This window comes from Grampus griseus (assembly GCF_964374135.1).
Source record: "Grampus griseus genome assembly, chromosome: 1".
NCBI classification, from domain to species: Eukaryota; Metazoa; Chordata; class Mammalia; order Artiodactyla; family Delphinidae; genus Grampus; species Grampus griseus.
In genome coordinates, this window is record NC_139017.1 from 100911469 (window position 1) to 100935354 (window position 23886).

A 23886-nucleotide genomic window follows, 5' to 3' on the forward strand; every position below is an offset into this window, starting at 1 on the left:
ACCTGCACCGAAAAGCTACTAAAGTGCTGGGTTTTTGCATTCAACTTTTTTTTTTTTAAGACAAGGAATAGAATTAACACTTGGGGCTGACCCATGTGTGTGCCTGACTACAGACAGATCTCTGAGCCTAAGGAGAAATTGGTGGACAGAAGGACAGAATGGGTGTCTGAATGGGAGATGATACTAGCAAAGTAGACACTTAGCAGCCTAATGAAGGGTTTGGAGACAGTGACTGTGATGCCAGCAGGCTTCCTGATGCTCTAGAATTTTAAGGCTGGCCTGGAATCTGAACTCAAGGAGCTATGGTATTGGAGCTAAGCACCCTCCTTAGCCAGTGGCGAAAAGATAACCTTGGCCTGGGGGTCATTGTTGAATAAATGAACAAATACTCATTGTTTATATCATTCACACAGTGCATAGACGATGTTGTAAGTTCTTATTTTTTATATATCATCTGTTTTTCTTTTCTTTTAAATTAGGAAACAACCACAAACTTACAGAAACGTTGTAAACACCGTTCAAAACTATTTTCCTCACCCATTTGAGAGTAACTTCCAAACAAGATGTCCCTTCATACACACATACACATACATACCCCAGCCACCTCCAATGTGTACCTCTTACAAACGAGGACTCACCCTATACAATCACAACGCAACTGTCAACATCAGGAAACTAGCACTGATGTATCACTTCCATCTAATCCTCAGACCCCACCCAAGTTTCGTCAATTTCCCTAATAATGCCTTTTATAGAAAAAGAGCTAGCTCAGAATCATGCATTGCATTCAGTTGTCCTGACTCCTTAGTCTCCTTCAGCCTGGGACTGTTCTCAGTCTTTCCTTGACACTCATGTCTTGACGCTTTTGAAGATCATAGGCCAGTTGTTTTGCAGAAAGTCCATTAATTTTGGTTTGCCTGATGCTTCCTCATGGTTGGATTCGGGTCATGGCTGCAGTTTCATGAAGGGATGCTCTGTCCTGCTCACTGCATCCTGTCAGGTAGCTTCTGATTTCAATTTGTCCTATTACTGATGATGGTCACTTCGGTTACTTGATGAAGATGGTGTCTGCTGAGCTTCTTCACTGTAAAGTTACTTTTTTCCTTATAATTAATAAGAGTTTAGAGAGATGTACTTTGAAGTTATGTAAATATTCTGTTTGTTTGTTATCAAGCTTTCCATTTATTCATGTATTTATTTATGCTTGTATGGAGTTGTGGTTCCTGTGTTAATCAACAGACTACAATCTGATACCATTCTTAACTGATTTTGGTGCTCAGATTACCCCCAGTCTGGCCAGTTGGAGCCCCTTCAAGCTGGCTCCTGTGCCCTCTTGACTTGTGTCCCCATGTTCATTGAGTACCTCCAAGGTCTCTGCCCAGCAAGATGTTCCTCCCCACAGCCCTACCCTGGAATCAACTGTCTCCCCCAAGGAGCTCTGGTTCCTTCCAGGGGAAAATGTCCCTCAAAAACCAAGATCTCGGTGTTAGATATATTCACTGGTCCCAGGCCTTCTCCGTGGAGAGAGCTAGGTGAGATATGCAGGTATATACACAGACGTACACACATTTACATCCATACTTCTCTGTCTATCTATACACTGAACAAAACACTCACTAAAACCACTAGTTCCAATCCAGCACCACAGGCTCCCTCTGGTTTTCTGTCTTGCCATATTTTTAACTCCCTTCTGCACAAGTGAGAACCTGGTTTCTGTTGCCCCTGACTCATGTACCTACCTGAGCAGTACACCTGTGTGTAATAAGCCCCATCTCTGCCCTCGCCCTCTCCCCTGTGTGGACACGCTCCTCTCCCTCCGCCATGCGCAGGTCCTCCTCGTGCTGCTCTGGCTCTGATATCCCGCAACAGATCAGCCCCCTGTAAAGACACCCTCCTGACCCCACTGGGGCTCCAACACCGCACACCAGTCCACCTCCGTGGATGCCCTTCTCACCCTTCTTAGGCTCTCATTCTGCTTGGGACCACTCTGACTTCTCCCCTCCCCCCACCATGGCTGCCCACATTTCCCTGTCAAGCCTGCTGGCTTTAGGACTTAATTCTGTACGAAGGGAAGGGAGGAAGTGATGTGAGGCCAAGGATTATACTTTAAGCTTTTCTGAATTCTGGAGACATGCTTAGAAAATAGAATCAACAGGACTTTGAGATTGATTGGAAGGAGAGAAGGAGAGATCAGGTGGAATTTTATAATTCATTCTTTCAAAAGATACAGACTGTACCCCCCCTCCTGTGTAGGGAGGTGGGGGTGGCATGGGGTAGGAGGACTAAGGACAACTTAACATACGTTCGCTAGCCAAGAAATGTTTAGACGAATAGAATCAGAATCCCAAAACATAAGTGCTGGAGGAGACTGGCCCAGCCCTCATTTTGCAGAACAGGAAGCAGAGGTGCAGAGAGGTTAAGTGCCTCCCTCCCTTCTTCTCTCTTCAAGATGAATTACACTGTGAGCGCTGCACTGGTGGTGGGCATCTTCATCGGGTTTCAGAAGAAAGCCTACACTTCTTCAGACAATCTTCCAGCCCTGGTCGCACTGCTCATGCTGTACGGGTGAGTTGTGTGGGCCATTACCTAATGTTGCCAAAGGGACGCCAGGGGAGGAGGCTGCAGTTCTGACAGAAAACCAGGGTTTGCAGTGCCAAGGCAGCTTCCAGCTCCCAGCAGGGTCTGCGGCTGCTGACCAGGAATCTGTCTGGCTTCTGTCTCCGACTCCACGCACAGAGGGATTCCTGCAGCTCAGTCCACTCATCCATTCGGGTACAATGGAGACACCCCACAGGGCTTGAATCTTAATCTTCTTCCACTCAAACTGTGACCTGACCAAAGTCTGGGAATCCATCACTCCCCACTTCCTCACTCAGCTCTGACCCTCATTCATCTGTGACCAGTCCATCCATCTCAGTGACTCCTGTACCAGCCAAGGGTTATTTGCACATGGGAGACTGCACCTGAAAAGCTGCTCTGGGTCAGGGCCAGAGGATAACACAGGGATTAAGTCCAGTAGAATTCTAGAGCATGCAACTTTATATCCAGGCCCACCACTTACTATGTATGTAACTATGGGCAAGTAATTCACCCCACTTGGGCCTCAGTTTCCTCATCTGTAAAATGGAGATCATAATACCTGGCCCTACCTATCAGGGGCCAGTAGAGTCTTGCCAGAACAATGGTCTCTGTTCATCTCTCTTGGAAATAGAGAATTCAGGAACCAGTGTGACTGTGACACGTCAGCTACAATGAACTATGAGCCTGTTGGGATCTCAGCCCAGCTTTGCTGAGCCAGACTAGAGTGGGAAGAACACTCCTATGTTATGTAAGGCTTTATAATTTACAAAGTACATTCACAGCTTTTGCTTCTCACAAAAACTCCATGAGGTGGTCAGGAAAGGCATTGTTATCTCCATTCAAAGATGAAGAGCAAAGACCAAGGGAAGAAGTATCTCTTCGGTTTCCCCAGGACTCTCACCAGTTCAAACATACCACCCCATGTGAGAGGGGAATGCATTATATCTAGGGGTACAGTAGATGGAACGGAAATTGGAACTCCGTCCACTGTGTTGTGTCATTTCACACAGATGGGCAGTCATTCCCATGATGTACCCAGCATCCTTCCTATTTGATGTCCCCAGCACAGCCTATGTGGCCTTATCTTGTGCTAATCTGTTCATCGGCATCAACAGCAGTGCTATCACCTTCATCTTGGAATTATTTGAGAATAACCAGGTAAGCATAACTTTCTCAGCTTCTTTGTTTGATTATTAGGATACTGGAGAGTGTGATGGTCAAGCAGAGCCAGAGGCAAGCACTGTGTCTGTACAATCTTAGTGTATAAATGAATGTTGCTTCTTCCTTTCCTTTATCCTTCCCTCCGTCCCTTCTTTCCTTCCTTTCTTTTTTTCTTTAAGCTCCTTGTTCATTTGTGTGCTCTGAGTGTCATGGTTTTCTGAACCCTTTCTGCAAGTTATAAATGACCTTTCATAATCCTAAGCTTTTAGATCTTCTTACTTCTTCAAGAAGGTTTCCTTGGGGACTTTGGGTGTTAGGTTTTATACACACACACACACACACACACACACACACAGAGAGGTAATGCATTCATGTGATTTCAAAATTTAAAAAGAACAGAAAGGCGTGCAATGAAGAGTCTCCTTCCTACTCCTGTTTCCCACTCACCTAGTTCTCTTCTCCAGAGACAACCTTTCATATGAGTTTCTTATGTGTTCTAGAGACATATAAGCAAACACATATATAACCTTTCTCCCAATTTCTTACATATATTGTAACAGAGTAACATATACTATTGTACACGAAAATTAATCCTGAGGTTAGGGTTAGGAATTTGGAGTGCTGAGTGACTCATTTTTATGAGCTATGAAGTTCAGTTGTCCCGTTCACACCCCCAGACTTCTCCTTGCCCAGAAAGAACTGACAAGAATGAATCCTAAAAACAGTGGTTGTGACTACAGGATTGTCTTTGCTCCACACTCCCTCTCCCAGTCCCCTGTGTCTGAGCCCTGGCCATGACTGTCCTGGTAACATACCCAGGAATCGGTGGGCTCTCCTGTGTGCCTGTGTCCCCAGCACCTCTCTAGCCTTTCCCTCTCTCAGAAGGTCTTTGAAGTTGAGAGGGTTGGTACCAGCCAGAGCATCTGCACAGACGTCCTGTGGCCCCTGTCCCCACTCCTGCCTCTGGGCGCTGCTGGGAAGACCCAAAGCAAACCTGCACTAACCACCCAGTCCAATGGCCTCCTGAGAGCGACTCTTTCCCTGACCTTGTAAGGCTTTCTGTGGCCACTAAACAAGAAGCAAAACCCCATCTGTCCCATGACTGATAAAAAAACGTACCATGTCACAGCCAGACCCCAGAAGGGAGGTGGATGAGAATACAGACTCTGCCAATGGTCAGAGCATCCTGGAAGACTGAAAATGCTGCTCTTCAGAGCTGTTTTCGTCACAGGCTCACAGCTCACTAAGTCTTAGGCGAGCCTGTTACTTCAGAATAATTAAATAGCTTAAAGCAACTCAAAACATCCTCCTTCCTGCGGGCTGCACTCATTTAGCCAACAATTACCGAGCACACCCACTCCCCTGCATAAAAAAAAAAAAAAGCTGGTTTCTTTCACCTAAACTGTGGAATAGATGCTGCAGAATTTCCCAGGATGCCACAGGAGGCTCCCCAGGTCCCAGAGGCATCCACTAGGTAAGCACCATGTGATGAATGTGCTGATATAAACAAGCATGGCCCCAGGAACTCCCCTTCCAGTCAGTAAATGACCTGCACACCAAGTTAGGAACTGATATAAACCACGGTACGTGACATTCCATAAGGCACTGTATGGCAGAACATCAAAGGAGCAAGACAGATGAAACACTACAGACCAGAGTGGGCCAAAACAGCTGGACTGTGGGGGCCAAGAGGATCTTGGTAGAGGAATTAAGTTTGAGCCTGGCCTGGAATAAGTAGGATTTTATTATCCCATTTAATAAACAATGAGGTACCTTCTGTGAACTAATCATGTGTAAGGTGTTTAGGAAGGACACCAAAATGATTTGGACCCAGTTCCTGTTCTCTGGGGACCAGTGACTAGTGCAGAAAATAGGCAGGTAAACAAATAATTAATCATGGCAATGTGGTAAGTCCTGTGAGAGAGGATTGGATATTTTACCGTGGGAATCTGGAAAGGCTTATGAGAGAAGGGGTTATTTGAGCTAGCTTTCTAAAGAAGGGCAGGAGTCTGCCAGAGAGCAGGAGGGGAAAGAGCATTCTTTCCAGCTAATAGCAATGGTCAATAGACGCTGCAAGTGCAAAGGCCTAGAGGCAAGAGAGCATAGTTCCTTCCAGGAGTAGTGGGGTGGGCCCGTGGGGAGGGGTGGAGAGAAGGAGATGGGGTAACGTGAGCAAAAGTTCGGAGGCTGGAGAGGAAGGAGGTTGTGCAGCAGGGTTGGGCCAGAAGAGTGGGTCAGCCTCGCCCCCCCCGGCGTCCCCTCTGCCTGACACCGACACTTGAGGCTAAGGCAGCAAACACCTTCTACCACCCGAAAACAAGTCCCCACAACTCAACCCGGACGCCAGGGGAAGTCTCCAGCCGTCTTTCCTGCCGGTGACAGGTGCAGACAGCTGTAGCTGTCCTGTGGGGGCTGAGAAGCAGAGCTAGAAGATGCTCAGGGCCCCTCTCCCGTTTGGTACAAGCTAGGCTAAGATATTGCCAGTGACAGAGCCTCAGCCCCCAGTGTGGCTCACAGCTGTACCAAAGGAGAGAGCCTTGGGCCACACTCCCAGCAGCTGCATCTCCTGGTAACAAAAGCCCTGGAGCGTTCCTGTGTACTGTCAAAGCGAGTCTGCAGTGAAAGCTCCTCAAGCAGGCTGCCGGCTAGAGGCACCTCCTGTGAGTATTCCAAAACTTCCTATCTGCTTGACAGATCCCTCCGGTAGCCAGTCTGGCTGCTGCATCCCCTCTGGCTGCAGGCCTTCCACTGGTCCTGGTCCGTGAGGGCATCCAGGCCCCACCCCGCTCAGGAGGGGCAGCCAAGCTTGGCCGCCATCACTGACTGCCCTGCTTTTCTGTATTTCAGACACTGCTCAGGCTCAGTGCCGTGCTGAGGAAGCTGCTCGTTATCTTCCCCCACTTCTGCCTGGGCCGGGGCCTCATTGACCTGGCACTGAGCCAGGCTGTGACAGACGTCTATGCCCGGTTTGGTGGGTAGCAATCACATGGCCCTGGATCCTCCAAGGCCGGGAGGGCTGCAGTGGGAGTTCCTATGACAGACCTGCAGCCTGGGCTGGGGCCGGGGTCACCTGGTTGGTCTGGGATTTCCTGGACACTAGAAGGAATCGGAGTGCCTCCGTTTCCATGGCTAAGGAGACTAGGAGGGGTCAAGGGCAGTTCCTACTCTTCCCTACTCTCACTTGAGGAGCCGGTATGAGACCTGGGTTTGGCTCTGACTTAATCCCTTGCATAAGGCCTAGTCTAGCTGAGCCTAGTGTTGTAACTAGGTCTTTGGGGACAGCTGGGACAGTTAAGTGGACTTAATTCCTGTCGATTTCTGGTGGCCTCCATCCCCAGGTGAGGAGCACTCTTCAAATCTGTTCCAGTGGGACCTGATTGGGAAGAACCTGGTTGCCATGGCAGTAGAAGGGTTGGTGTACTTCCTCCTGACCCTCCTCATCCAGTACCAATTCTTCTTCAGCCTATGGTACGCTCGCGCCGCTGCCCTGAGGGTGCCAAGGCCAGCTCCTTGTGCCTGTCAGTCAGGAAACTTGATTTCAGATCCAAGTGGTCATCTCTTTCCTCATGAGCCCCACTCCATAAAGTTTTTTATGCTCTCGAAGCCTGGTTTGTTCTGAATAATACAAAGAGAGGTACATTAAAATAGGCACATTAGGATTTGTGCATATTTAAAGTTTAAAAGTTTAAACTTTAAAGTGTTTAAAATACAATGCTATTAATTTCAATCGCTAATATTTAATCCCATTCATTTAAGAAACAGATAGTCATATTAAATTGGATCATAGCATTGCAAATGATAATGATTCATTGGTATCCAAAGTACTAGGAAATAGATTTATGCATTCATGAGAAAATAGACAAAGCGGGCCCCTATGCTAGTTAGAGATTTGAGAATGGGGACAGGGCAGGGAAGGAAGGGAGTAATATGGGGGTGATATTCGGGGTGAAGGCAGCCAGGTGCAGTGTGGAGCGGGTGGGGCAGTGATTGTGCCCCCCTGGCTGGGGAAGAAGGGGGTTCCTGCCAGCCCTGACCCACCCCAGCTGTGCCGTTCTTCCCATGTTCTTGCCTGAGGCCCTGCATCATTCCGAAGTGGGTGCTCAACCTTCCAGAAGGCAGCCCCCTCTGCCACCCAGGCTGACGTTTACTGGGCTCAGCCCAGAGGCCCAGATTGCAAATCGTGGGGCACTCAGAAGAAGCTTTCCCCGACAGTGTTTGTCTCTTGTTCTCTCATCCTCTCATGCTGAATGTGCTCACGTGTAAATAAAGATTCGGAGGACTTGTCTTGAGGTTTTGATCCACAGGGAATTGAATTGTTGGAAAGAGACTGAATGAGATAATGGGTGTCAACACACTTAGAATAAAACAACATGGCCGGTACGTGGTTCTAGTGTGGGAAAGACAGTGTGAGGAGTCGCTGTCCCCGGAAGCCTCAGCCCTTACAGGACCCCTGCAGCTTTGGCCACATCTTAGGGGGCCTGGGGCAGGAGAGGGGGAGGAGTTATTTACTGAAACAGACTCCTTAGCTTCAGACTCTGGTGTCAGCACCATTGAGCGTGTCCTGCCACATTAGGCCGGAAAGAAGACCAGAGAAGTATTCCACAGTCTCTGGCTTCAAGAAGACAGCCATGGCCATACTGAGAAGCAACCAGGAAAAGAGAGGAAGGAGAGGGAGGAAGAAGAGGTGCTCTTGGTAGAGGACACGCCTGCCTGTGGGGAGTTCAGGATGTCCGTGAAAGGAGAGGGGGAGGGGGATGAGAGATGGGCCTGGAGAGGAGAGCAGAGCCAGGGGGTGAAATGCCCCCCACCTTGGTGAGGCTGAGGGCAGCAGAAAGCTGTCGGGGTGTTTTGCTCAGGGGAATGACATGATCTGCCGGGGTTAGAAGGGGAGAGACCAGACAGGAGACCGCTTTGGCACCCAGGCGTGAGACAGTGGTAACCTGAAAAGGAATGGGGTCATTAGGAGATGGAATAAAAGAAGTTGATTGGGTAAATAGTAGGAAGTCTGTTAGACAGTACTTAGTAATGAACTGGATATGGCCAGGGAGGAAGGAAGGAAAGCGTGGAGGTCAGGGTGTTCAGGGAGGGTTTCAGAGAAGACGCTGTGCTTTTAAGGACGAGGAGGATTCTGCTCCACAGGGCAGGAGAACGAGAACACTGAGCCCCTGGCGGTGCCTGCGGGGGCTCGAGCTGGGAAAGGCTAGCATGGGCTGGGGACCATGGGTAGATCGAACGGTTGGCGGAGGAGTTAGTCCAAGAGATAAATGGGAGAGCGGGTGGGAAGGGTAGGTGGAGCCTGACTGCAGGGCTCTGGGATTTCAGCTGAGGAGTTAGGGCTTTAACGTACACCTGATGGAGAACTATGGTTGGGGGCACGAGATAACCTGATGGACTAAAAGAAGTGGGAGGCATGGGCACTAGTAACTATCATTTGCTGAGTGCTTGCCATAGATGAAGGGTTTTTTCATGAAAACAGCTCTCAGGTTAGGAGTCTTGACTCTGTGCCAGACACTGTGCCAAGTGCGTCTCCACCACAGTCCCATGAGGCACATGCTCTTACCAGCCCCTCCCTGTCTTATGGTTGAGGGAGGTGAGGTTTGGAGAGGTTCTGTGACATGCCCAGAGTCACACATGGGAAGGCCAGGGCTGGCGCCCAGGGCAGACTCTGGACTCGAGCACTTGCCCTCTCTGCCTAATGCCTAACGCCTCTCCTGTGGGGAGTCCTTTTGAGAGTTCAAGCCTGCGGGGATGGAAGGCCAGGCTGAGGCAGAAGCCAGGGAGTGGGAAGAATGTCAGAGGAAAAGAACAGTGTCAAGGATGCTGTACACCAGCTCACTGTCCTCTTTTCTTCATCTAGGACTGCCGAGCCTGCTAAGGAGCCTATCATAGATGAAGATGATGATGTGGCTGAAGAAAGACAAAGAATTATTAGTGGAGGAAATAAAACTGATATCTTGAGGCTAAATGAACTAACCAAGGTAAGGGAATAGTTGCCGGCGCGTTAGTTTGGAGGTGCCGGTTGGACCAGAGGTGGCGGCACGTTGTAGTTTGCCTTCTGTAGAATAAGCAATACGCTTATCCAGGCAATTCCTTTCCCTAATTTTATGTGAGGTTATAAAACCTCTGTGTTATAACTTGTCTTCCAAGAACACTCAATGCACTTGCCCTAGTATTCATCTTGGGCACGGACACAGGGCCTCAGTGACAGCCACTGCAACTGAGCCCCGCTAATCTTTCTCCGTTCCATTTCCACACAGGGGGTCAGCTTCGAGACTCAGTGCTCACAGCACCTCTCTGCACATTCGTGTCAAAATGTAACCTTCGCCTAAACCATCCTTTGCCCTCTTACCCTCCCTACTTAACCCTCTCTCAGTCCTCAGTTCACTTTCTCTGGACCTTACAGATTTATTCAGGCAGCTCCAGCCCAGCGGTGGACAGGCTGTGTGTGGGAGTCCGCCCCGGAGAGGTGGGTACTCTGCAGGCCACATGTGAAAGGGCCTCAGAAAATCAGCTCCTATGCATGTCTCTGGTCTCCTCTCAAGCAGAGCTGGCCAGCAGATGTAAAACGTGTGCCACCATAGGTCAGGTCATTCTGATTTTCTAGTAGCCACAGGAAAAAAGTAAAAGCAGGTGAAATTAATCTTAATCATTAATTTTATACAATATATCTGAAATAGTATCACTTCAACATGTAATTCATATAAAACATTATGAGATATTTTACATTCTTTTTTGTTATTGTTCTAAGTCTTCAAAATCTAGTGTGTGTTTACCTTATAGCTTATAGCACACGTAGATCATTTCAAGTGCTCAGTAACCACTGTCAAGGAGGAAAAATTCTCCTTCCTGCTACCCTCTTAGGTTCTGGGGCTGGAGCTCTGTCAGCTGGCCTGACCAAAGACCGGTTAACAGGAGAAAAACAAAGAGAAGTTTGTTACCATGTGTACCGTACATACACAGGGGAGAGGACTACCCCAAAGGGGTGGTTAGAACTTGGGCTTATATAGCATCTTAGCAAAGGAACAATACATTTTTAGGGAAGTTGCAAGACAAAGGAAAGGAACTTATAGTTTCTAGGGTGGCAAATTGTAGGAAGGCAAGTATATGGGTAACTAATAGTAGATTAAAGGCTAGTTAGTAAAGTTTGTTATATAGATTCCTCTGGTTTCATCTCCAAGCTGGTAAGAGTCTAAAGTTGTCTCCAGTGATTAATTTTTGTCCATCTTGGTAGAGAGGCAAGGGAAACACCTTGTAAATTTATGTCCTGCTTTGAAGCAAATAGGGGGGAGGGCAGAGAGCTTTTCTTATATTTGCTTCTTCTCATTTGCCTTTGGCTCAAAAGCATCCTTATGCCAAAGTGACACATTCTGCTGCCTTATACCGTACATGGCTAGTGACCTCCACAAAGGCAGCACAGGCCTAAAATGCCTCCCCCCACCCTACACACTTGCCCCAGGACCTGACACTCCAGACCTTCCTGGGCTCTAGGGCGAGGCCAGTTCTGTGTGTTCTCCCTCAGTGCTTTGGCCTCCTGGGAGTGAATGGAGCTGGCAAAACAACCACATTCAAGATGCTCACTGGGGACAGCACAGTGACGTCAGGTGATGCCACCGTCGCAGGCAAGAGGTGAGTGTCCTGCTCATCCTGTCTCAGGGTGTCTCTCCCAGGTCCTAAGCCATGTCCTTGTCCCACCATAGGAAGGGTAAGCATTGACCCTGTATCTGAGGGTGACTCTGAGAGTCTGAAAGATATATGCAGAAGGGTGGACCTCCCAGAGGACATGGTCCAAAAAGTCTAGGACATAGACTCTCTGGAAAATTTAATTGAATTGTGATTGTTAAGAGATTCCTCTGTTAGCGTGAATTCTAGGAAAGCTCTGAGAAGTACCAAATCAGTGGTTCTTAGTCTTTTGTGGTTCATAAACATCTCACCCTTTGATCATCTGATGAACACACGCACCTTCTTCCTATAAAAATACACCAGTGTTTCCCATTACCTCTCTTCCTACGTTCTTTGCATTTTGGGGAATTTACTGAGCCCTGAAGCACGTTTATGACCCTACAGGAACTCCTGGACCCCAGGTTAAGAACCTCTGTGATGACACATCCTTTCTCTGGGTTGGGTTTCTAGATGGGGGATGGTTTGGGGCCCTCAGAGGCCTTATTCTGCATTGGCTATTTCTGTGTCAACACTTGACTTTGCAGGCCAGGGTTCCTCTATAAAGGGAAAACTGGCATGTGCCCTTGGATTCTGGGAGGGTGCCTGCTGCTCTCTGAAATAAAGAGGATGGAAACAGACTGGTCATCCACAGGACAGTACAGAGAACATGAGCCTGCATTTGTCTGCCTCTTTCCAGGCTACCCTTTGAACAGCAGAGCTCACACACATTAGATGTGCCCAGAGAAACTCTCTGCCCTGGTTGATGGGTGGAGTTAGGCACTGCTGATATCTAACCAACTTCTGCTTGACTAGGGAAAGCCATCCTCAATATGGCCCAATGCTCCCTGGGTAGGGAGAGTCCTAAGCATTCTTCACTGGCTCAAATAGGATGAATTTGATTCCCCAGCCATCCCTGTTGGGTCTAGAGCAAAGGGAATGGCAGAGGTGGAGCCATGGCTGGGTCTATCTCATCTTCAGATCTAGCTTAGCCAAGCAAATGACTTCATGATGGTAACAAAGGGGAAAGGGCAGGGAGTGGAGGTGGGGGCACAATAGGTTTTAACATGAGACATCGAGTTATAGTCCGAGTGAGACACAGATGCCCAGAAGGTAAAACCGAGACAGAAGAAGCTAGAAAGAACGTATAGGTTTAAGACACAGGATTCAGGTTCTTCAGTGGAGTAGTTCCTAGGAATTTGGTGACGTACACTCCTTGCTTCTCTGGGTGGTTTTAATTGGCCCAGCCATACCTAAGTAGTTTTTGTCATAGTGGGGAACTACATGGCCTCTCTCTGTCCCATCCTGTTGCATACTGTTGCATCCATCCTTTATTCACAGACCCTAAGCTATAAGAGAAGGGGGAAAGAAATTAGATCAGTCTATGGACAGTTTATTTTTTCATCAAGGCAATATATTTTCTAGCGGGAGAGAATATATTGGTCAAAGGGAGTTGATAGACTCAGTTCGTTTCATTTCTTCTTCTCTTCTGCCAGCCTCTTGCTCTAGGTGGTGATCTGATTGGTTCCTCTTTCACTGACTGTATCTCTGCCACTAAACACAAATGGAGAAATTTACTTCCATCGGAAAGCACACGTCTTCTCTAGCGACTTTCCAAATGTTTGAAAGAGATCAAAAACCACTAGTCATTTTCTTAAATTTGATCTTCCCTTTGTTTTTAAGAGGTGAACCAATCCAAAAGCATAGCTGTCTCTGGGTAGCAGGTATTCAGTTTATCCTAGACAGGGAAACGGGAGAATCTGACTGGATTCAAAGCTCAGAACTCCTGGAGTTTATCAGTTTCTAACCAAACTGCCCCTGCTCTGATTGCTAAATGTCATGCACATTTCTAAAGCAAAATAGGAGAAGAGAAGAGGCAGCTTTCTTATCTTATTGGCAGAAACTCCTCCAGCCCTAGATCTCTGGTCACCCACTTTGCGAAGGAAACCTGCTAACTGCTTTTTCTTCTTGCAGTATTTTAACCAATATTTCTGACGTCCATCAAAGTATGGGCTACTGTCCTCAGTTTGATGCAATCGATGACCAGCTTACAGGGCGAGAACATCTTTACCTTTATGCCCGGCTTCGAGGTGTACCAGCAGAGAACATCAAGAGGGTAAATAAACATGGTTTGTTATGGCTACTCGAGAACCTGTTTTATGAGAATGCATTTATTTAGAGATGGGAAAGCTGGAGCACGCTATCCATTTATTCATTCAACAAATGCTCGACTGAGTGTCTGCTACGTGTCAAGTACTGTTCTGGAAAACAAGGGTATAGCAGTGAACAAAATAGATAAAAAAAAAGTCCTGCCCTAATACCTAACAAAACGATATACACATTTACCCTTTGATCCGGTACAAAATGCATATGCACAAGGTTATTCACTGCATTTTACTCATAAAATATGGGAAATTAGCTAAATGTTCAGACATAGGAAATTGGCTGAATAATTTGTGATAAATACATACAATAAGGTCTTATGCAGCTGTAAAAAGGAAGAAAGCAAAGAAAATCTCTGAACTGATATGGAGTTCTTTCTAGGAGATATAGTTAAGTGAAAAAAGCAAAGTGCAAAAGAGCACATGTAGAATGCTAATTTTTAGTGTAAGAAAGTAGGAAAAATAAGAAAGCGTAAATATGTCTGCTTACCTTTACAAATAGAAATATAGGAAGGATAAACTGGAAAACAATAAATGTAGTGGTCAGCAAGAGAGAAATGGGAGAGAATAACACTTCTCTCAGGGTATTTTTTTGGTATAGTTTAAACTTTTAGAAGCATGTTAATGTTCTACATATTCAAAAAAATAAAACTAAATCAGTAAGAATGAAAAAGAGGTAAAAATGAAAACAAAAAGAAAATCCTAACACTGAAAGCAAGCTAAAATAAATTAATCCAATTTTATTTCAAATGAATGTAATAATCATACAGGAGGGGAGGAAAAGAACTAATACAAATAACTGATGATACAATATTTGACAGTATATCCTCAGTCTTGGGCAGTTAGAGCAGAAAGAAAGAGCTACAAGCAAATTATGAGCTCTTTTTAGTTGATTTGTTTCTTTAGTGGCATGGGCAAAGCAATTCTGAAACAATTTTACATGGTTTGTAGGACTAAGTAAATGAATAAATGTGTTTATGTTGTTTGGAGCCAGAGTTCTCAGTGTGGAAGAAGAGACATACAAATATGAAAAGGGGGAAAGTAAGAAAGAATCCTGTAAGGATGGATTGGAATTGGAGCTATTACTGTGAACTCATGAAATAGTTGTGTGCTTATGTTTGTGCATGCATGCCGTATGAGCTCATGTATATTGTACATATGTGTACATAGGTATGTGCATGTGTGTGTATGTTTGTGTGTGCATATATCTGTCCTCTGAAAAGGCCAAGAAGCAAAAATACCCCAGTAAAAATGAGTATATCTAAGTGTCCAGATTTTGATCTCTAATACCATTCCCCACTAAAAGGAATTATGACTCTTCAGACAACTGACAAATTCCAGGGCTGAGACACCATAGGTAAAATGAGCCTGGAACATCTTATTAAGTCAGAAAGTAAAGAGTGCTTTAAAAAAAAAATGATAGAGGCATGTCATAAGTGCACAGGAGCCATCTTGAAGGGGCTCCCAATGGCCAAATGTGGGACTATTTAAGCATCAACATAATTAAATACCATGACAATTATAAAACATTGGAGGAAAAGTAGGGATTTATAACTCCATATTGTTAAGTAGATAAGTAAATAATCAGGAGAGAAGGGATGGTTCTTGCCTACAGTCAGATGCTGAGAGCCACCTAGTTAGCGTGCAGGAAGTTGCAGAGCTCAAAACTCATTCTGCAAGGATCAGAGTAAAGACTGGGTGTGACAAGATTTGTGGTTGCTGAGTCTAGGGGAAATTTTTTATGAAAAGCAAGATATTTTTGTGGCTTAAAAGTGTCTCCCACAGATTGCTTATTGGTTGTGAGGGGGAAGCCTGATAATCTTACAGTGGAGAAATTAGACAACACTTTAACTGGGTACTCAAAACCACCATCACCACTGAGGCTCAGATGGACATCCCATACCCCTAGATGTGATACCCTGAGAAGGACACAACTTCACCTACAGAATATTCTGATTGGGATGCATAACCTGAACCTTACCATGAGAAAACATTTGACAAGATCTAGAGAAACATTCTATTTAAATATATATATATATGTATATATGGGTTGTATTCTTAAAAATTATCAAAGTCATAAAAGACAAGGAATGGCAGAGAAAGCCTATGGAGATGTTCCTGATCACAGGAGGCTAAGTAGACACAGTGACTGAATAATGTACACTACACTGAAGCCTGTTCTGGAGAGAAAATAGTGCTGGAAAGGACATTACTGAGTGAATTGGAAAAATCAGACTGTGAAGGGTAATAATCTAGATAAAAGTATCATGACAGGGCTTCCCTGGTGGCGCAGTGGTTGAGAGTCCGCCTGCCAATGCAGGGGACGCGGGTACGTTCCCTGGTCCGGGAAGATCCCACATGCCGTGGAGCGGCTGGGCCCGTGAGCCATGGCCACTGAGCCTGCGCAGTGAGAGGCCCGCGTACCACAAAAAAAAAAAAAAAAAAAAGTATCATGACAATATTAAATTTACTGACAATCGTAACTGTACTGTGGTTATGTAAGAGGATGTCCCTATACTTAGGAAATAGACACTGAAGTATTTAGGAATGAAGGGCCAAGTATAACTGACCCTCAGATGAGTCTGAAAACATTGTGTGTGTGTGTAAGAGAAGGAGAGAGAAAAATAGACTAAGAGTCTATGAGTGTTCTTTGCACTATTCTTATTCTTACACGATTCTGTCAGTTGGGGACTATTCCAAATTAAAAGTAAAAAATGGAGCTTATATTCTAGTGGGAGGGACAGACACTAAAAAGATAAACAAGTAAAATATACAATACATTTGAGAGTAAAAAGTCCTTAGGGGAAAAATAAAGCAGGGAAGAATTGTGGGGTATGCACTTTTAGGTAGGGTGGCCCAGGGACAGCTTCACAGAGGAAGTGACTTCTGGGTGAAGACCTGAGTGAACCATGTGGATATCTGGGGGAGAACATTCCAGGTAGAGGCGCAGAAGGCAGAGGCATGGTGGGCCTGTCTCCGAGAGACCTCCCTAGCTCTCCTTCCGTGCACATGCACGTGCACACACGCACACACACAGTATTCTCTGTCGTAGTTTACTGTTGAGTTCCCTCAAAGCGCTGTTACAATCTGTCATTATTCTGTGTATTTTGGTTGTCTGTCACCACCCCCTGCCATCTGTGAGTACAGCAGCAATGGCCATGTTCACCATTATTCTTTAGCACCTTCTATGCCTGGTTCATAGAAGGTGCTCAATAAGTATATAATAGATGCACACACAAGACTTCAAGTGTGACCGTGATGAGGGGTGGTATCAACAGGTCTGGGACCCACCATCTTCTTAAACAGACCCTAGGACTCTTCCTCTTCTACTCCTAGCCATAGTCCAGGACACTGGGTGAGAAGCATTGTCCGACTCTTTTAAAGCTGAAGGCCATTTCTCAGGGGGCTACACCCAACGGGTGTGGAGCAGACCAAACCACATGGAGATCTAAGGCCCACAGTGGAAAGGAGACATCTGGCCCTTGAAGGCCACAAGCCACCCCCTGAGCCAGCAGGTGGTCCTTTTTCAGCCTAGCTGGGTCTGTCATCCTGAAGGTGTGTGATCTGGGAGCCCAAGACTTCGAGTTGGTGGAGGTTTGGGGTGTTTGCTTGTTTGTTTATCCCAAATGGGATTTCTTTCTCTTCCCTAGGTGACAGACTGGAATATTAAGAGCCTGGGCCTGTCTCTCTACGCAGACCGCCTGGCCGGCACCTACAGTGCAGGCAATAAGCGGAAACTCTCCACAGCCATTGCACTCATAGGCTGCCCACTGCTGGTGCTACTGGTGAGCACCACCGGGACCACCAAAGGGCTTGCAGGAGCTGAGTGCTGCATCCTGTTGTCGGGTCAGCAGATTTAGAAAACGCAGCGGGCTGTGTTTGTCTGGGTTTTTGCCTGTTCTGCTCGTTTTGAGTATATCAGCCCAGTGTTTGGTTCACAGCTCTTGGGGGGAGATAGAGTCATAACACATTCTTACTGTGAGTTCCTGGGAAGCCTCTTGGGGGCTGCAGGCTCTAGCAGGGAAGTTCACCCCCTCTGCAGAATGTCAGGGACTGGTCAAAATTTTTACTGCCTGACAAGGCCTGTCTGGGGTCCTAACTGGACAGGCGCACTGGCCTGGAGCAACAGCCCATGTGGATCTCACCAAAGCTGGACCAGGCCTGAGGCCCCCATACCCATGTAGTCTGGGGTTTATGAAGGCATGGATCACAGGCCTTGGAGGGACCTTGAAAATCACCTGAGCTATCTTCCTGCCTCCTTGCAAACATATACAGAGGATTTTTTCCTTTTTTTAAGATAACTCTATCATTGCCTTAATCAACCTTAACCCATTCACGGGCTGAGACGGGTCTAGAGGTGTGCATGATGTTTCTTCACGGTCCTGATTCACCTCCCGCCTTCCATGCCCTGTGCTGGCTTCCCCGGGTCTTGCCCCACGGGGGAGTGAATTTGTGTTTTGTCTGCCAGAGAGCAGAGCTGCTCAGAGGGAGTCAGCCAAGGAGGGTGCCGGAACCAGCCCCCTGTCCTCTCTGCCTCCCCACAGGATGAGCCCACCACAGGCATGGACCCCCAGGCACGCCGCATGCTGTGGAACACCATCATGAGCATCATCAGAGAAGGGAGAGCCGTGGTCCTCACTTCCCACAGGCAAGAGATTCCCAGGGACTGGGGTGGAGCGGGCGGGCAATGGAGTCCGGTCCTCCCAGCCCTCACCTGCTCTCCCCCGCCCCCAGCATGGAGGAGTGCGAGGCGCTGTGTACCCGGCTTGCCATCATGGCGAAGGGCACCTTTCAGTGTCTGGGCACCATTCAGCACCTCAAGTACAAGTAAGGATATGGTGGGGATTGCCTTTATTACCTTCTGGGGAGAAAGGGGCAGTCAACCAGGCCCTGTGCTCTCTACTAACATGTGGGGGAGTCCTGCTGCCCCCTCATCCCACGGGCAGCGGTGTCGGGGCCTCATTCTGCAGCAGTAGATGGAGAAAGCTGTTGTGCTGAATGTAACTCCTCTCTGTTGAGCTAACTGCCTATGGCTGAAGGCTCACCGAGTCTCCAGATGGGGATTCTGATCGGGGCAAATGCAGAGCCCAGTTGGGATGAGGGAGGGTCACTACCACTGCCTAATTATCCCACCACTTAGCCCAGCAGATCCAGAATCCATGACCCATTTAATAAGAGTCCACAACCTTGGTAGGAATGATTCAGAGACCAAACGGCCTGAGCAATCAGTGTTCCTTTCTGCCATGTCATATGCTTTTGAATTTGAGAAATGACCATGTATCGTATGACAAACCAGCAATGCCAGTCATCTTCAGCAGGATTATCCCGTCCCTGTAAATTGTAGACTGCTGTAAATAATGTGTTATTAATAACAGTTTGTGCGCCAAAGCCGACAGTCACTTAAAATAAGGTTTTTTTAAAAATGTCATGCTCCTTTGCCTTCTGATACGCTTTATAAACTGTGAAGGGTGGACTATAGTTATCACTCATTGATCAGAGATAAATGAGAGCCCAGGACAGAAGAGTCACCATGCCCGTTGGTGAAAGGAAGAGAACCTAATGCACCTCATCTACACCAAGACGCTTCATCTCCATGTATCCAGGAGAGTGTCTTGCACGATACACATCACGCTTCATACACATCATACAGATAAGTGGTTGAGAGGAAGGTCTAGCAGATGAGCTGCATTTGGGCACTTGACCCATGATACCTTGAGCAGCTACAGCTTGCACACTACACAGATATCTAGGGGGACTTCAGCATGTGAGGTCACCAGACCCACGTCAGCAACTTACAGTGGCCACCTGCTGGAGACACGATTGCTCCCTACTCCTTTCCCTCTCAGTCCTCAATATCCCCATGGGAGAGCACGTGAGAGGGAATGTTCCCATGTGGAGGATGGTCGATTTTCCGGGCTTGAAAGGTAAAGGCATTTTATTGTAAAGGGGAACAATCCTGGATCATGGAGAGAGCCCTGAAGTAAGTATACCCTGCTGTAAGTGTGAAGGGAAGCCAGCTCGCCATGCATTCACTCTGGTGGACCATTCTTTATCCACAGGTGGGTGACCTGGTGAGGGGAGGAGGGAAGCACCGATGGCCCTGGCCCTGGCAGCTCCATTTGTTCTGGAAGCTTTCCCAGGGAAGAGCTGCCTTCCCAAACTTTGCTCTCACCAGGCCAGTCTCTTAAAGGGCCGGGCAGTCTTTCCACCACCAAGTAAGCACTGGGCAGCCTGTGATCTCAGCACAGGGCTCAGACCACCCTTGACTTCAGCAAGTATGTTAAAGGGCAAGGAGCAGGGAACACCCATGTCTCCAAGAGGTGGACACAGGAAGCTGTGACACAGGTCTGGAGACCCACTTCACCACACAAGGCATTTAGACCTCTAAAAACTAGTATCAAACCACTTCTCCAGGAACCATCATGGCCCTTTTAATCCTAGTTTTAAACATGTACACTAGGTCTATAGTACATGCCTTTAATCCCCAATATTTTTGATGAGTCTAGTCCTCATTTCAGGATTTCCTTAGACCCAACTGCTAACAGGCCTGTACCACACTGCCATGTGCTTCCCTCAGGTTTGGAGATGGCTACATCGTCACAATGAAAATCAAATCCCCGAAGGACGACTTGCTTCCCGACCTGGGTCCTGTGGAGCAGTTCTTCCAGGGGAACTTCCCAGGCAGCGTGCAGAGGGAGAGGCACTACAACATGCTGCAGTTCCAGGTCTCCTCCTCCTCCCTGGCCAGGATCTTCCGGCTGCTCGTCTCCCACAAGGACAGCCTGCTCATCGAGGAGTACTCAGTCACACAGACCACGTTGGACCAGGCAAGGCCGAGAGGGAGCCACGTGCAGAGCGGGGCCGGGCAAAGGCTGGGCTAGAATCCACACGAGAACGAGGCAGGACATGCCCAAGTGCCAACACTCTAGTCTCTCTGTCCATTAGGGCAAAACTTGGAATATCAGAAATTGTCTTCTAACAACATTTCAGCCATCAGCAGACTTCACGGACCTTTTCACAGCATCCTTCCCAACAACTCTAGGACATTATTTCTCCTTCCTGGTTTGTGGTGGTGGCCATTTTTTTCTTTTCAAATCAGCTTTACTAATGCTTAATTTAAATACAGTAGAAAGCACCCACTTGAAGTGTACAGTTCAGTGAGTTCTGATAAATGTGTGCCATGTGTCAGGTTTTTCAACGTGATCGCTTTTTATTGTGGTAAAAAATACATATAAATATATATATATATATCATAATTAACCTTTTTTTTTTTTTTTTTTGAGGTATGCGGGCCTCTCACTGTTGTGGCCTCTCCCGTTGCGGAGCACAGGCTCCGGACGCACAGGCCCAGCGGCCACGGCTCACGGGCCCAGCCGCTCCGCGGCATGTGGGATCTTCCCAGACTGGGGCACGAACCCGTGTCCCCTGCATCGGCAAGCGGACGCTCAACCACTGCACCACCAGGGAAGCCCATAATTAACCATTTTTAAGTGGCATTACACTTCAGTGGCATTAAGTATTGATAGGTTCACATTGTTGTGCAACCATCACCACCATCCATCTTTAGAAATTTTTCATCTTCCCAGACTGAAATTCTATATTCATCAAGCAATAACTCCCCGTAACCACTCCCCCAGCCACTGGTAACCACTGTTCTACTTTCTGTTGACTACTCCACGTACCTCATATAAGTGGAATCATATGATATTTGTCCTTTTGTGCCTAGCTTATTTCAGTTGACATAATGTCCTCAAGGTAAATCCACATGGTAGCATGTGTTAGAATATCCTTTCTTTTTAAAGTTGAATACTATTCAGTTGCATGTATATGCCATGTTTTGTTTATCCATTCATCCATATGGACATTTGTTTCTGGGTTTCATTGGGGTTTTTTTGGTTTTTAAATAAACACCCTTAAAGACTATTCAGTAAAGCAGTGGAAATAGGCAAGTCTCTGTTTACCCTTTGAGGAGCTTCTTATCAGCATAAGCAGGTGGAGGCAGGGACAGGCACACTGAAGAGAGGAGGAAAGTGGGGAGATCCGCTCCTGTTCTGCTGGCTTGGGATATTTTAGTTACTCCTTTAGAGTTTCAGGAGGACACTGGTAGCTGAGACTCTGTCTTGCCTTGTTGACCTTTTAATCCTCCTGTGGGCACTCCTTTGGCTTAGCTCACAATTCCAAGAAAAAGCCCTGTGCCCTGGGCAGGGCACAAGCTGCTCCAGCAGGGCTGTAGTTAACTGGGGAAAACAGAAAGCAAAGTGGGTGGCTGGGTGGAAGATGCCATTTTCTGGAAACATCTACCTACTCTTGCTCTTCCCCTGCCTCCAGGTGTTTGTGAACTTTGCTAAGCAGCAGACTGAAACTCATGACTTCCCTTTGCACCCTCGAGCTGCTGGAGCCAGTCGACAGGCCAAGGTACCCCTGCTACCCCTTCCCCGTCCCCTGCTTGAGGCAGATTCTTGGCTCAGGGACCCAACTGGTCCACTGGGCCTGAGGGGCCCCAAGGCCCAGATATGCCTCCTGCAGAGAGCCCCGCCCATACCAGACCCCCACCGCCGCCCTGCCTCTCCTCACCTGTCCTGTGCTGCAGGACTTTTCAATCAGTAGTTGTGTAGTTTCCTTTTATAATCAGGAAACCTTTGGGTGGTATGGGAGAGCATTTTTGAAAAGAACTTTCCCGCATAGTTTTGCTTACAGCAAAAAAGCACTTGGATTTTGGAAATAAGCAGGGAAGATAGGAGAGAATATTAAAACATTTCAGTTGTTGGGATACTTGAGATATATGTCTGATCGTATGTTTGAGTCTCAAAGGAAGGAAATTAACTGGCACTCATTTCAGTGGTGGACTCGTTTGGTTAGGGCAAGACTTATTGTCTGTTTTGTGAAGAGGGCTCTTTGTTCTTTATCAAAATATCAAGACGATGAAGGAAGAAACAACAGAAGGTATGCATCCTGGCCTGTGATAACTCGGGGTAGGTGCCTCCAGGTTCCTGCCCTGACACAGCGCCCCATGTAAGGAGCACATTAATCCTAGTTCCCCAGAAAGAGAACAAGAGAGATCTGGAGAAAGTTCTGGAGGAGGTGCCAGGATCCAGGTGCCTTGGCCTAAGCCTGGGATGTTAAAGGGCCCAATTAACTCAGCCATCCTCTCCTGACTTACCTGGAGAGTAAATCAAATAAAAGCAAAGCATTTTTCCAATAAACAAAGAATGCAAAGCCTTATTTCCCATGAAGTTCTCATTCCTCCCACCAGTTTCTTGATTGCAAGAAAAACCAAGTGTAGGTAATGACTGAAACACTCCTTTCCAAGGCACGGCTTGGGATGAATTTTTCCCCTTTCTCTTGACCAGTGGAGACCTAATGGCTACTTAGCAAAGCTGACTTTGCCCAGAAATGCCTAAGTAAAGGCACCAGGGAAAGTGAGTTTTGCTGAGATTTTCCAGCCACTCTTTCTAATTTATAGATCTCGTAGTTGCTGTTTACACCAGTAGAAAATTATTCTTTGAAAGCCGCTTGCAGTTACAAATCCTTTTTATAACTCAATATATAATTAGGTAGCAAAAGTGTTTCCTAGAGCTACAAATGGTCTCTGCACCCCAACCTGGCATATGCCCTCTTAAAGGGCTAATACTAGGTCATCTCTGGGCCTGACAAGGGGCACTCACAGGCTATGATCTGCAGCATTTAATTCCAAACTTCCCCCCTTATTAGATTTGACCATTTTTCTGTTTTTTCTGTCACATTTTAGCATACAAATATTAGAAACCTACTGCAACACTTTTATTAAATTGGTATCTTTCTATAATAAATTTGTGATTCAAAACCTAACTCTTACTCTATGACATACCACCCTTATAAAGGTTCACAGAAATCCTCCTGCATAGCATTGTACATAAATGTCATGAAACAAACAGTAATAATGTTTCTGTTTACAGTATCCCACTTTAAAACAATTTTCCTCTGTAGGAAGTGGACAAAGGGAATTCTGCACCTCAAGGATGACCTAAATGGTGACTTCTGGGCTTTTGAGACAGTAAGAACATGATAACTTTCTTGGGCTAAAAAACACACCAAAAGGCACCATAGGAAGTCGTACGGAGGGCGTAGCTGACGTGCATGTCAGCATGTAGCGCGTGGGGCGGGGGTGGGGTAGGGGTGTGGGCATGAGTCTTTAAAACGTCTGGATTGTAGAATCAGAAGGACCTGCAGGATCATCGGCTCCAACCTTTACAGACAAGGAAACAAGCATAAACTGTAAGCTTGGGTGATCTGATAGACTTCAGTGCCCTCAGCTGAGCTTCCTTCAGAGATTGACTGACAGCTATTT

The 23886-nt window shown here is 46.8% G+C and overlaps 1 protein-coding gene across 1 annotated transcript in view; it reads left to right on the forward strand.

Annotated features, from left to right (window-relative positions):
• The window catches only part of ABCA4 (ATP binding cassette subfamily A member 4), a gene marked incomplete at both ends in the record, with an annotated part of 143058 nt that extends 120892 nt beyond the window's left edge, over positions 1-22166 (forward strand). Inside the window, 13 exons of the mRNA XM_082663876.1 lie at positions 2450-2565; positions 3591-3738; positions 6589-6712; positions 7080-7209; positions 9599-9719; positions 10145-10207; positions 11261-11367; positions 13372-13513; positions 17210-17344; positions 18104-18207; positions 18294-18386; positions 20137-20386; positions 21888-22166. Coding sequence (XP_082520002.1) covers positions 2450-2565; positions 3591-3738; positions 6589-6712; positions 7080-7209; positions 9599-9719; positions 10145-10207; positions 11261-11367; positions 13372-13513; positions 17210-17344; positions 18104-18207; positions 18294-18386; positions 20137-20386; positions 21888-22166 — 1812 coding nt within the window. The remainder of the gene's footprint in view (positions 1-2449; positions 2566-3590; positions 3739-6588; positions 6713-7079; positions 7210-9598; positions 9720-10144; positions 10208-11260; positions 11368-13371; positions 13514-17209; positions 17345-18103; positions 18208-18293; positions 18387-20136; positions 20387-21887) is intronic.
• Between the last annotated feature and the right edge of the window lie 1720 nt (positions 22167-23886).